Here is a 13,471-nt window from a genome sequence, read left to right as displayed (position 1 = left end):
TATTAACGAACTCCGTAAGTAGAATTGGCGAGAAATGGTCAGACGTGAGCGAGTTGTATTGTGCCTCAGACAATATTAACCCTTTGCAGTGGAGGCCTTTTTTTCTGGTATCTGCCAGCAACTCGAGATGTTTCTTAGCATTCTATTGCCACGAATACTAAGCTATCTGAATTTGAGATTAAGGTCCGAAGAAATGAAACCTAAAGAAAACCTAGCGATGACTGTGAGTCATCTCTCGAGTGCAAATGGTTAATGTCCTGTCTGAGAAATAGATTTATTTCAATAAGTTCATTATTTCGAGGACGTATATTTTGTCCAGTTTCATTCATAAAATCAATCATCCACGAAGGAAACATTGTTTTATCGTACAGTCATCTGAAACCTGAAATCTGATTCGTCCTAATTCATCTTCACTCATCTCCGTGGTATAGTAGCATATTAATAAACGGAAACAGAAAGGGTTAATAGTGAAACAGTAGCAGATATTTACGATGGAATAATTTCTCGCCTGGGACGTCTTTGTGCCCTTGTTTGAGGTACCAGAGTAGGTTCCAACGTCCCTTGCAGCCTTCCAACTCTTCTCCAGTCACGTCAAAATCTCTATAGATCGAACCGTTTTTAGAGTCAAACAGTCGTGTAGCCAAAAACGTAGCAGGAAGTCCCATCAAAACGCCGGGTCCGTGTATCTGGCGGACGCTTGTCCATCATGTTTTCGGTTCGGTGATTCAGCATCGATCACGTGGGCGTCGGTGCTTTCCATCGTCCTACCTGGCGGCAACACGTAATCCAGCGTTGCGCAAAATGTACACACGCGTGCGGAGGGAGATGTACGAGCCGGGAGCCACCGATACCGATATCGATTTCGGTATTCGTTGGGGGTGAGTGGAGTGGCCCCGAACGGCCGACAAGTATTCGACAGGATACCCGGACACGAGTCCCTGGTATTCGAGTCGATCGGCTCTATTTGCGCGTGCAATAAATACCAGGCTCCCTGCGCCGTGTTTGGCCTTCTTCGTGGCCGAAATGTGTTATCGACGTGTAGGGGGAACGGCGGCCGTCTCGATGGGTAAAGCTGGGATTAGGGGTGAGTTGATTCTGGGACGAGCTGGGCCACTGGGTCGCCTCGATTTTATTTATTTCTTAAGCAGCAAGACGTAAGATTCCTCGGGTCTATTTTTAGATAACTATGACGAGTCTAGTAGATCGACGTTAGAAAAATCAGACGCGGTGCATCTTTGAGTAAAAGAAAGCTCGTTCGGTTGGGACACCTTGTATATAAAATTGGTACGGTAAAATTCCAAGAATATTTACGAACAGTTCCAATTGCTCCCCAAGAACGAACGATTTCCTGACAGAGAATCGAGGCGCCAAGTAGCACGCTACGATTACAGCGACTATAAGCTCGCGATAACTGGGTTATCCCACTCGACGAGCCGAATCCGGGTCAGCCTGGACCACAGCCTCGTAATTAGGAACTCGGTAGCATAGTTTTCTTTCGCGGGAGCTTGTATTGCACGGGGCGTCCAAAAATCAGAGACTCGAGAAAACCGGTCCACCCTCCCAGGGCCGTTGTCCTGATTTTCGCGAGGCGTTGAACGAGCTCCTCGCATGGCGAACGCTTCGATTCGTCTCGCGCGATACATCACGTACCACTCGAGCCTTCGTCTCGTTCGCGCCTCGACAAAAGCGCAGAAGGCGACGCAATTATTTCCACCAGCGTTCAATTACCGATCACGAGAGCTCTCCCTCCCTCCCCGTAGCCTGTGGGAGGAGAAACACGGGTTGGGATCCTATCATCTTTCCCCGATAGCAATCAGCCACCTTTGTCCCCTTGATACGTTTCGCTCGCCAAAAAGTCGAGGATTCCGTGGACGACTTTAATCCTGTCGTCGACGAGCCGATTATTGGAACGCAGACGTTTGGCTCAGCTGGCGCTGGCTCTCGGTCGTTTAATCAGTTCGGCCGGCGCCTGTCGACGAAAATAAGAAATCACGAGACGTAGAAAAAAGGGAGGTGTGTGCAATTTTTGGTACGGGACCTTTCGTGGTTGGACAGCGGCGGAGAATTCGAAGCCAAGAGCATAGAACGGTTGCTTTGTCTTTGTTGTATCAAAGAACGTTCTATCTTAGAGAATTCCTGCCAACAGATCATTCTGCCGTAACAATCAAATTCACGTTTCCTTTAAAGTCACCGGAGACTCTTCCTTCCACCTTTGGAGTCATCTATCCAGTCCCGAATTATACAGCTAAATCTAGACTCGGGTTGTTCTACATCCAAATCAACGCCAAGTTTGCTCTGCTCCGAAGTAAAGCGATTCTACGAACAGGCCATGCTTAAATTACGGCTCGCGCCGAACCTGCTTCACCTCCCGAGCCTAGTCTCTCTCTCTCTCTCTCTCTCTCTCTCTCTCTCTCTCTCTCTCTCTCCAGGATCAAATTACGTTACGCGAGTCGTTCACACCCTCGTCAAACTTACCAACAACCATAAATACGTGGCCCGGGAGAACGTACACTTACTAGACGGTGTAGCCTTTCCCTGGTCCCTCATTACCATTTGCACCCTAACTCTCCGCAAAGCAGGACACAATTTCCAACGGGTTCTCCCTAACGAGTTAATGCCGGCAAAATGGTGTACAGTTTCATTAATTATCGCCCCCGTAATGTCCGCCGCGTTTAGAAAGACCTTTTCATATCTGCCGCCAGCTCCCCGGAAGCCTGGCCGCGGTAATGGTCTGGCATTTTGCTCCTTTATTCCCTGCCGTTTGAAAATATCGCGACCGACGAGGACCGATGGAACCGAGCCGAAAAGGAGGACGCGGAGAAATAAATCAGAGGGAAAATAAGGACTCTTTCAGCGTCGAAATATTATCTTGCGAGGCGTGGCGTTACAGACCCTTACCGACAGAACGCGCTGTATCACCTGTACAATAGTGTGTTGATTAATCTTCGAGCCGAGACTTAACCACAGGATGAACCGTATTGCCGACAAGCTACCCTGTTGATAAATCCTTCGGTCTAGTAGTCTTATACACTGTTTTTCTTACCGATACAGAGCTCTGCTTCGCCGAGACTTACCCATAGGATGAACTGCATTACCGACGAGCTACTCTGTTGATAAATTGTAGGCTTGCACGCTGTTTTTCTTACCGATAGGATGCTCTGTGGTATCGATACCCCTCTTTCTACAAGCACTTTCTTCGAGGACCACTTTAAATGGTCCAAGAATGTTTCGAGCGTTGAACGAAAAATTGTTACGAGTAAGCGCAGAATATTCCCGAGTCTATCTTAGAATAGCTTGCAACGTAGCGTAGATCAAACCGTTCCCAGGTGTATCGCGATCAAGTTCAGCGTACGTCTGGAGTTCATCGAGTTCGGAGTAACCTAGACTCTAGAATAATTCATGTTTTGTTATACCCAAGTCCAGGCCAGCCTACACCTAAAACTTAGTTCAACTCGAAGGTTATCCATGCTCAACTTTCCCCAGACGAACCTCGGTCCTCTCGCAGAGCAATATTTTCGCGACACCGACTCGACCGAGCAGCGATCATTTCCCTGAGAAATAGCGAATACTTTTCTCCCGTGTAAACGGAGGATATATTCGAAGGTGTAGCGCGAAAGTGGAACGTAATTTTCTTGGGATTTTCTCGCGGGCTTTTCGATGGGGTCATAAAGCTTTTCGATGGATATTCAACGCGGGAAAAGAAGCACCCCCGACAGCGTGTATCGATCGCGAAATAGGGTCGTTAAATATTGCACAAACGCATCATTCCTCGAGCTTTAAATATTAATGGACTCGCTCGATCCAGCTCCTGCCGGCTCTAATTTTTCCTCAACCAGGATGTATTCTTTTCGTTTTAACGAGGATATCACGGCCGCTAGTGTAAACCGTACAGAGTTCCGCAGCGGTGCGCGATATTACGTTGCAACAAAGGGAGCAGAAAGAATAAACCGAGCAAGATGGAGTCCGCAATCTCTGCGTCTTCGCGTAGTACGGCGAGAATTTCACGGAACATGAGGGGATTTACGAAGGCCTTCGCTGTAATCTGCTTTTTGGATTACTTTAATTCGCGGATTGTGGCAGGTTGCTCCCAGATTCGATGCGGTATCTCGGTTATTTGAAATCTTTGAAAGCCAGGATGCTCGAACTCGGATTACTGCTTTCACACTCTGTTGATAAATCCTTCTGTTTTACAGAACGCACTCGTGCGCGATAGATCGTGACCGAACAATTCGAATGCTTTCGCCGAATATTCCCAACACTCGTTGTTCCATCAATCGTGTCTCCCACTTGGCGCAGGTCGGAAAATCGAAGCAACCAAGTTCGTAGGATTACCCGCGTGGCCAGACGAACTTGGACAACTCCGCCAGCTACCGCGTTACTCATCTTCGGTTTATCGTGCCCCAGGCCTTGGAAACTCCCCGTCTAGGTAATCCTAGGTATCCAATAAACGTCCCATTCGCAAAATGTCCCGGTCCTGGCTGCCGTCTCTAGGAAGACCCGGGGTGTAAAGTTAGTTAGCTGAACTAGTTAGCGCCACCTGGGAAAGTACCGCGTCGGTTCCTCGACACCGTTACCCGTGTAAAGCAATCGTCGTCTCTCCGTGTCCCTTAATTGTCCCGTAATCAGCCAGCGCCGTTTGAACGGACGAGGAATCAGCCGGGCGTTCTTCGGTAGGCTGCGATCGACTTCCAATACTCGATAAAAGCGGCCCAGTTTTCCAGCGTGATTATACGCGGCGGCGGGGCTAATATCGTTTTCTGGCCTCCCTCGAAACTAGTTTAATTTCCGTCGATGATAAACTGGTCGCGCGGTTATCGGCTCGCATTGTCTGCTCGCCAGGATATGTAGATTGCACGCGCGCGCGAGACCGGAAATGCCCGGAACCGCGGGTGCCAATTGGAGGACGGGACGACGGTCGACAGGAAATTTCGATTCGTTTGTCGTCGCGTTCGTCTCGACTTTGAGATCGTGCGAGGATAAAAAGGATCGCTTGTTTGTCCGGTTGTTGTTGGGTGAAAATGAAAGTACCGCGGGAGCCAGGATTTCCCGAATGGGACGTTATTGGATACCTAGGATTACCTAGACAGAGAGTTCTCGAAGACGAGTAACAGGGTGGCGGAGTTGCCGTTCCGGTACGCTTGGTTCGAATTTTCCGAACTGTTCGGGAGACGAGATTAACACTTTATTTACCGCGAGCCTATTCATAGGCTTTTTAATTGCAGTATTTAGCTATTCGAATTTATTTACTGTGTTCGATGCGGTTGATGGCATTTACTTACAATGTTCAGTGTTTGGAGACAGACTTTGCTTTCAATGTACCCGGTAACAGTATGGAGAAATTATTGTCAGCCTAGATTGGCGCACGCTACTGTAGAAATTTCTTGTTCGGATTAAAGACTGTTTCTAAATAGCCCGGTAGATAAAGTGTTAATATCCGATGTGTGCGACAGAAGAAGAAATTACCATTAACAATTACCAGTTAATTTCAATTCTATACAACAACAGAAAGCTTGCATACGACGGTGCCATACTGATGTCTCCAGCTTGCCGTCTTCTATTAGCAACGTTACGATACGAGAGGGCCAAGAATAAGTACGTTACCGCGAGCGCGAAAAAAGTAGCGAACAAGAAGCAGCAAGGTAGAAAAACCGGACGCTTTTTTCCGCGCGCGAAGAAAGTGAGAGAGAACGCGGCTAAGAAGGGACGAGGGGAAAAAAGGAGCGCGGGCTCGAGGGTGGTCTGGCTCGGACGTCGGCCGCGTCAGCGTGGTCTTTTGTCGAGAACAACTTTCCTCTCGCTGGCGATGTTCCTTCGTGACTCGGCCCGCTCGAAGACGAGCCACGGAGTCGAGAAACGGCCGATGATTGATGCGCTGAAAAGAAGTAACTGCGAGTCGAGCGAACGCTAGTATCGCTCGACAGGGGTTTTCGGGGTGGGATCGATTCGATGGCTCGAGCCACGTAAGCTTGGCCTCTGCTCTTTACGAGTAAACAGGGACGTATTTTTAAACTGTCGCGATCAGACTTTCGTTTCTGTTCGCGAAACGAACCGATGAATTATTCAGAATCGAGGGCTGCTGGGATGGCCTGAAGATGGAGCGTCAGTTTGGTTTGCTTGGTTTTTTTTTTGTTTTTTCAAGTGCGTAACCGTCGCTTCAGTTATTCCACTGAATCCGTACGTCACGATACAATTATTTCTATTTTTTAGAAGTTGGCGTTTCGTGCTGTACAAATGGCAAATTTGATGTTAAGAGAATATCAATGGATCATTTTGTACCCATTTTTACATACATTTTTCGTTTATGCCGACTCTTGTCTGCGTAAAGAGACGAGCTTATATTATCCAAATTCGTGTTCGTTCAACAAGCTCATGTTTAATTCGCTCATGAATGCGTTACTTTAGTATTTAATTAAAATCTGACGAGAAATATTCGCGAATCTAGCGTTAAATACAATTTGAATACGTTTAACAAATATCTAATTTAATATATCGTATCGACATTAAACGCAGACATAATATATTAACGAAGGATAATATGTAACGTAGGATATCGAACACGGTATGATACATTTAAGCAAGATTAAATTTAATATTCCACGTGGAATAAATATCGAATGTACTTGAACCAGCACGAAGGAGGACCGAAATTGTCGATCGAGAACGTTTAGCAAACTGCGAAACGCAATATATCTTGTTAAGCGAACAAATAACGTTCCGCTGCTACCCTCGTAGCCCATTAAACGTACAATGAATCACGTCGATATCTCGATTACCATCGATTCCATCGAACATTCGCGCGGGACAAAAACGTTTCCAAATTCAATTTCCAATAACTTTTGTTACGCGCGTTTTCGCTGTAAAAGCAACGTCGAGCGAGAAATCGCGCATCGCGCGGACAGCGGCGGTAAAAAAAATATCGACGATGACGTCGGAGGTCCAAAGTCGGGCGAGTGGTCGCAATTAGGGTCGGCCGATCCTCTTCGACCGACATCTCCCCGCTTTCTTCGCGTTTAGGAAATTTCTTGGGGCTTTCCACTTCCCGAGTGGAAAGTTGTAATTGAATCGACGCTGACGCAGGGAAAGTTGCCTCTTTGTTTAAATTTTAATCGATTTCCCAGGAAACCCGCGCTGTCGCGAATCTTGCCCGCGATGTTCCGTGTCGTGGGGTGAATTATTAATAGTTTTCGAAGGTTAATGGGACTCGATTGTCCTCGCGCCATAAATCGAAAAACGGAGAGCTTCGACGGGAGTTTCAACCTTGAGAGCCTTAATTTTTTTTTCCGTTATCCGTATCACGCTCCAAATTATTTATCGTTTCGTTTCCCGGCCCTTCCTTCGCTGGAAATCAGATTTCACGCGGAATGCAAGGTGACAAATTAAACAGGACACCATCCTTTCCTTCGCTCCATCCGACGTTCTCTCGTTGCATAATTTTAAAAATAAACCCGTGCACCCGGATTCGTCGTAATAAAGCGATCCCATAATTTTTTTGCGGGTGGTTCCAATTTTGCGACGGCAGGATCCCGTCCCCTTCGTCCTCGTCGGTCCTTTGGCGAGCGTTTTAACGAGGCCGTTCGCGGCTAACGGGCCAGAAGTTAATTCCGCTACGAGAGAAAGTCCCTCCGCGACCCCTCTGGGTGCTTCTCGAGCTTTTCTCCTCGGGTTCTCTCTCTTCTTGTCCCGCGGACTCTTTTCCTTTTGCCTCGTTTCGATGGCACTCTTGCGGCCTAGACACGTGGCCCGAGCAAATGCCCGGCTCGCGATAATGCCGTTAGCCCTTTCGCTCGGGCCGAGGACGCGGAAACTTGGAGGATGGCTCTCTGCAAGGATTACTCTCTTCGTTTCCGAGCGTTATTTCGCTTCCGAGATTATTACTCCTCGAGAGGAGACCCGTAGCTCCGAAGTGAACTCCTTTTTGGGGAACCGAGGTTCAACTCCTGTTTTCGGGGTAATTCTGTACTCTAGCGAAATACCTCTCAGCGTTATAACAGGTAATCAAGCTCGATGGTATAATTTTTGAAAGGAAATATTTCCATTTCCCAGACGATTAAGGAAATAAATATAAAGAGCGAAGTACTTGGGCCCAGTTTCGAGGAATATCGAGGCCTCCGTTTTTTCATCGAAGCGAGACTGCCGCCCACCACCGCCGAATAATTCACCGAAACTCTATGGACGCGTGCTCGCGAAACGCAGAAAATATTCAAGTATTTATGAAAGTATTTATAAGCCGGCCGGGAACGGGAAACCCGTGAAGCTGTCGCGTTTCTTTCACGCGAAAAGTTAAAACGTACACGGCGCGAAACGGCGAGCGTAAAAAGAGGATTCGGAAAGTTTCGCGACCGCGGGAAGCCTCCACGGAGAAACTCCGACGAATTCACCCCCCCTTGCCATATTTCTTCCACCCCCGTGACCTCATCCCCGCGCCCTTAAATCCTCCCACCCTTCGACCGGGGCCATTGTTTCGCTCCGGAGATAGAATAGCGAAAGAAACGAGAAAAGAATGGCAGAAATAGCACGGGAAATTCCTCGCTTAGTTTTTCACCGCAATGGATTAAAAAAAAAAAAAAAAGATTTTCCGATCGTGAAGTCGAAATGCCAATAGATGTATATATATAAAAAAAACTTCTCACGATCGATGTCTCGAATAAATACTCGTTCCCAACCGTGATTGTTATCAATATTTAAGGGAAGTACTGTTGATAATTTATCACGCAACCTTAAGAATAAATCAAACGAATAATTAAGGCTGAATCGTGCTATACTTTGCGAATGTAAAGTATCGGTTTGTCCGGAAAATCCATTTCGATTTTTGGTAGGTGGTACAGGTCCGAATGTATCGGAATGATCGAAAACAAATAACACGTATACATCCCTTAAAAGGTGGAAAAATTATGGAACGAAATGGTACTTAATGGTACGTAATTCAATAAATATACAGTAAAATTCAAATGTGCCTTTAAAATTTTTCTTAAAAATTGCCACGAACTTTCCGGACAACCCAATAACTAATCCAACTACCCTTTTCAGTTACTAAAAGGTATCCCTCGCGATGACAGAATCGTTGTATCCCAAGTGCCTCGCGTCATCTAGCAAATATCCAGGAGGAATTGTTAAAATTTAACCACCGCTTATCGTTGGTAAGTCCGTGGGTTAGGTCTGGGTCAGGGGTTGCGACAGAATGACCAACGCGTCCCCTTCCTCGGAACCAGTATTCGGGCTATCGTCCCCGGATGACGTCGTCCGTGTTTCTGCCGGTGAAAAAGGAGAAACGAGGTCCGCCAGTCGAGAGAGAATCGGATGACAGGAAACGCGGGCAGAGACAAAAAGGAGAATAGGGGTTGGCCGTAAGCGCGGCCAGCGGCGGATCGTTCGCTGATAATGCGCGATAAGCGTTGACACGGGGACGTTATGAGGACGGAAACGATAACGCCCGGCGCATTTCCAGAGAACGTCGACTCGCTTTTTCGTCTCCTCTTTGCTCTTTCCGTGATGCCTCGTGTCTGCCGTCGCGGGGCCTTGGAACCGGATACGGGGTAATTGAATGTGTCCGCGTTTGCACTCGGATTAATCCTTTGCGCGGGCGGGCTTGTTGGCTCCTGTCGTCGCGTCGGTTGGTTTCACTGGGAGTACACCGGCATTCAGAAGCACCGCGGCGACCGTGCAACTTCCAAACACTTGTAATTGGCCATCGGATGGCGTTCTTTGGGATGAAGCTGGTACAGGAGTGGCTTTCGGGTGCGTTTCGTACGGTGGCTGACAAAGCTGCACCGTGGGAAAGAGTGAGGCGTACCGTGCGTGTGTAGCTTTGTAATTAGAGGGAGGGGATGAAATGTAATCTTTCGGTCAAATTAAATCTTTGCTGCGATAGCTCTCGACGAACATTGCAGGAAGAGCAATGTTTAATTACCGAGTGACTTTGGAAACAAAAGTTTGTAGTACTGCGCGGAGACGAGAAATTGGCTAGTGGGTCTGATTGTAGCAGCGTAATCTCGTAGATTATTTTATATTCTTAAACTCTTATCACTCGCGATCGCATTTATGACTGTATGATTGCATTTTGCATTTATGTCTTTCGCAATCCAGAAAATATAAAATGAAGTTATGTAAAGATTTTGTGACGATTTATTGATTACATTGAACATATATATATATATATATATAGTTTTGGAATCTGTTTAAAAACATACAAAAATATGAAATTAAAAGTTGCACAAATAGTTGCAAGATCGTATTTATTATAGTTACCCCGTTCTTCATCAAAACTGCATTTCTTGCAATAACACAATTAAAAGAGAATATCATATACTTTACACGGTACATAGTATTTTACATTACAGTTTAAGAAATACCCGTGGTATAGAGTATAGTATACAGTACAGATTATAATACAGAACTCTATAGCGTAATCAAGAAGATTATTCTGTGATGAACCGAACCAACTGTAGTTGGCTAGCAAATTTCTCATTCCTGCACAGTACAGTAAAACTAAACGAGATCCCTCGACACCAACCGCCTGGCTACCAGAACGTTCCTTCCCAGCTCGATTTATACCCCCGTCCAGACCAAAATCCATGAATTAGCCAGCGACGGGACAGCCTGGAACGAATTGGCAGGTTACGGGGAGGGTTTCTGCGGCCGTTTCGCAGCGGAGAACTTAACGGGCCGCGTAGGACACGGCCAAGAACGCTGAAACTGCCGGCGATAAATTCACGGTCGAAGGCGCATGCGATACGCGGACGTAGGTAGAATGCAGAGTCGATTTCTGGGGATCCTCGAATACATTACGCTTCCGGGCCAGGGAATCCGGAAGTCGACCGTCGCCGCGGCCCGTTTGCAGCCCAAGCGCGCGCATATTTCACGGCTGATTCGTGACCAACGAGAACTCGGAGGCGATCGCGGGAATACCAAACGAGACCCTCGACTTCGGACCTCGCGACAGTTTGCAAATCGTCGCTAATGTTTGCTCCAGCCTCCCCGCGTTTGGCTGCGCGCTCGGAACCGCCTCGATTTGTCGTCGCGGGGAAAGGAAACATTGCTGGCTGCAAGGAAATACTTATTCTGCGCGAGCGAGTTTATGATTAGGTGCGCTCTAGCGTGAAAGATTATTCGACTGATCGGATCGGTTGGCTGCGGTGAGTTACTTCGTCGATCGAACGCCTCGGAATTTTTCCTTTGTCGGTTTATAAGGCCGATCGCACACGGCGCAACCGATCAGTTTCAAACCACTCCGAAACTAGTTGCATGCGACCGTGGATCTAGGTAAAACAGAGATAGTGTAAAACGAAGAGTGCAAACGGTTTGCTACGCTAATTTCAAATCGGTTGCGCCGCGTGCCTAACGATACTTCTCGTCTGGCCATATATCGACCTATACCACTTGTCGAGTCGCACAATTTAGAATGTACCATACTGCGTTTGTCTGACCACAGACGTTCCTCTTCCACTTGATCGAAGTTCGATATCTCGCGTCAAAGGATGTTCTCGGATTTACGTTTCTCTGCTATTATTTCGTATTATTCACTCAAAATATACATACTAAAAATATACATTCTTTTGTAGGCACGTTCGCTTAGATTTTATTTCGCATAAAGATCGGCGGTCTTGTCATGACTAACGGCTCGAGATACAAACGGTTACGATATAGGCAATTTTTATATTTCAATCCCCAACTCGAAACATCTGTTTTTTCCTCCCCCGTGAGAGGCTTCGTTCGTTCCTCCCTTGATCCGTTCAATTTCAGAATAATTCGCGTCTATTTTCCCGGACCGCGTAACCTGGATCGTCGAAAACTCGTCGACGCCGACGCACGCGGCGCGTCCGTTCGGCATTACGGTGGCCGAATGAAAATCGCTTTCAGGTAACGATCAACCCCTCCGCGTCGACGTCGGTATCGAAGAAATCCCAATTTCCCGTTGATTCGTCGGCACAAAAGCCGATCTTTGCACAAAAGCGTCTCGCCCGTGGTCCCGTGGATGTCATTGTTGCCAGCCAGAAGCCCCTCTAATGATTCTGGATTACTGTCAGTCGGTCGACGATACGGTTGTCTAACGACCAGCCTGTCCCGGGTCACTCGATCCCATCCGTCAACATCGTTTCCCGAAGCGTGTATCGTCCTGGGATACGCGTTTCCAGAGGCGTTGGGCGGTGTCGCGTTGCCGTGGAACCGAAGTTTCCGCCTCGTTAATTATTGCGGGGAAGCTTTCGTCTTATCGCGAGTCGGTGGCGATGGACGACAGACGAGGGTAATTAGCGTGGGTTCGATCAGCACGCTCGGGAGTCGCGTGTTGCTCCCTCCGCTGGGACGACGAAAACTCGATTCTCCGAAAATGAGCGTTTTCGCGAAGGGCGATGGGCCATTCTTTCGAGGAAAAAATTGGGTCGGAAGCGAGAGGTGAAAATGAGACGAGATTCGGGGCCGAATTAACGCGGAAAAACGGGGATTCTGGGGCAGGAAAAGTAATCTCTGCTTGGGTGTACTTTTTAGGAAGAGAATCTGGGAGTTTTCGCGATGTACTTGCGCTTTTAGATAAAATGTAAAAATTTATTCCGTAGGAAGAGAAGTTGAAGCCTGTTTAGTTACTAACCTAACTTACTAACCCAACGTGCAAACCTAATCGGACAAGAGCGCGAAATCTACTTGTTCTATTAAAGGTACCAAGCCTTTCGACGTATAAAACGAATGCATTTCATTGCGTCGTAATACGAATTCGGTCTCGCTTGCAAGGATTCTTTGAAGCCAATCCTTCTCGATTCCAATCCCCCTCTAACTTTCATCCCCTTTCAACGTCCCCGCGTCCCTCTCCACGACACCTTAAGAAGCAATTTATATTTCCTTCCTCTTGGAAAGGTCTCCGGCTCTGACCTTCCCTACTCGTTTGTTACAGAGGGCGTTCTATGTTCCTGCGCGTATTCCTGTTCGAAGTAGATCCTACGAGCGATCCGCGGACTTTCGAGGTTGTCTCTCGAGCGTATCGATAACGCGAGCAAGGACCGAGCACAGGGAGAGTGTCCTCGACTGGTGGAGAGCGCAAGTACTCGGCATGAAGGGTGAGTCCTTTCGAAGTTCGTTTGCATGTTGTTGAAACTGTCCACGAATCGATCACCAACGACGCTTCTGACCCTATTGGTCGACGATCCGCGACCATTCTCTTTTTCTAACGCGCTGTTCGCGACGACGGATACATATTTGCGTCGATGGTGGTCTATTGGATTTTTCCCGTGTACTGGTTGAACCATTTAATAATAATAATAATAATTATTCTCTTCTAAAAATTTTTCATAAAAAAAAAAAAAACGAATCATTTATTATTTCATCGAATAATACACACATCGATCTCGTATTTGTTTCGCTATTTTTACGTTTGGTTAAACGACTCGTCGGGAGTGTTTCGGCCTGAACACGCGTGAATTCGCGGCAACTGTTTCTACCGAAACGAGTGAACGCTTCCGCGAAGTCAACCTGAATCGAATGT

At 47.2% G+C, this 13,471-nt stretch overlaps 1 protein-coding gene across 2 annotated transcripts in view; it reads left to right on the top strand.

Annotated features, from left to right (window-relative positions):
• LOC128886804 (uncharacterized) overlaps window positions 1-13,471 on the top strand; it is a 133,048-nt gene that overhangs the window by 28,047 nt on the left and 91,530 nt on the right. For both annotated transcript variants that reach the window (XM_054141968.1, XM_054141969.1), the window contains one exon: window positions 12,884-13,046. In XM_054141968.1, coding sequence (XP_053997943.1) covers window positions 13,040-13,046 — 7 coding nt within the window. In that variant the 5' untranslated portion in view covers window positions 12,884-13,039. The remainder of the gene's footprint in view (window positions 1-12,883; window positions 13,047-13,471) is intronic.

Source organism: Hylaeus anthracinus, unplaced genomic scaffold (assembly GCF_026225885.1).
Source record: "Hylaeus anthracinus isolate JK02 unplaced genomic scaffold, UHH_iyHylAnth1.0_haploid 11985, whole genome shotgun sequence".
Classification (NCBI taxonomy): domain Eukaryota; kingdom Metazoa; phylum Arthropoda; class Insecta; order Hymenoptera; family Colletidae; genus Hylaeus; species Hylaeus anthracinus.
This window is presented reverse-complemented; position numbering and strand designations above follow the sequence as displayed.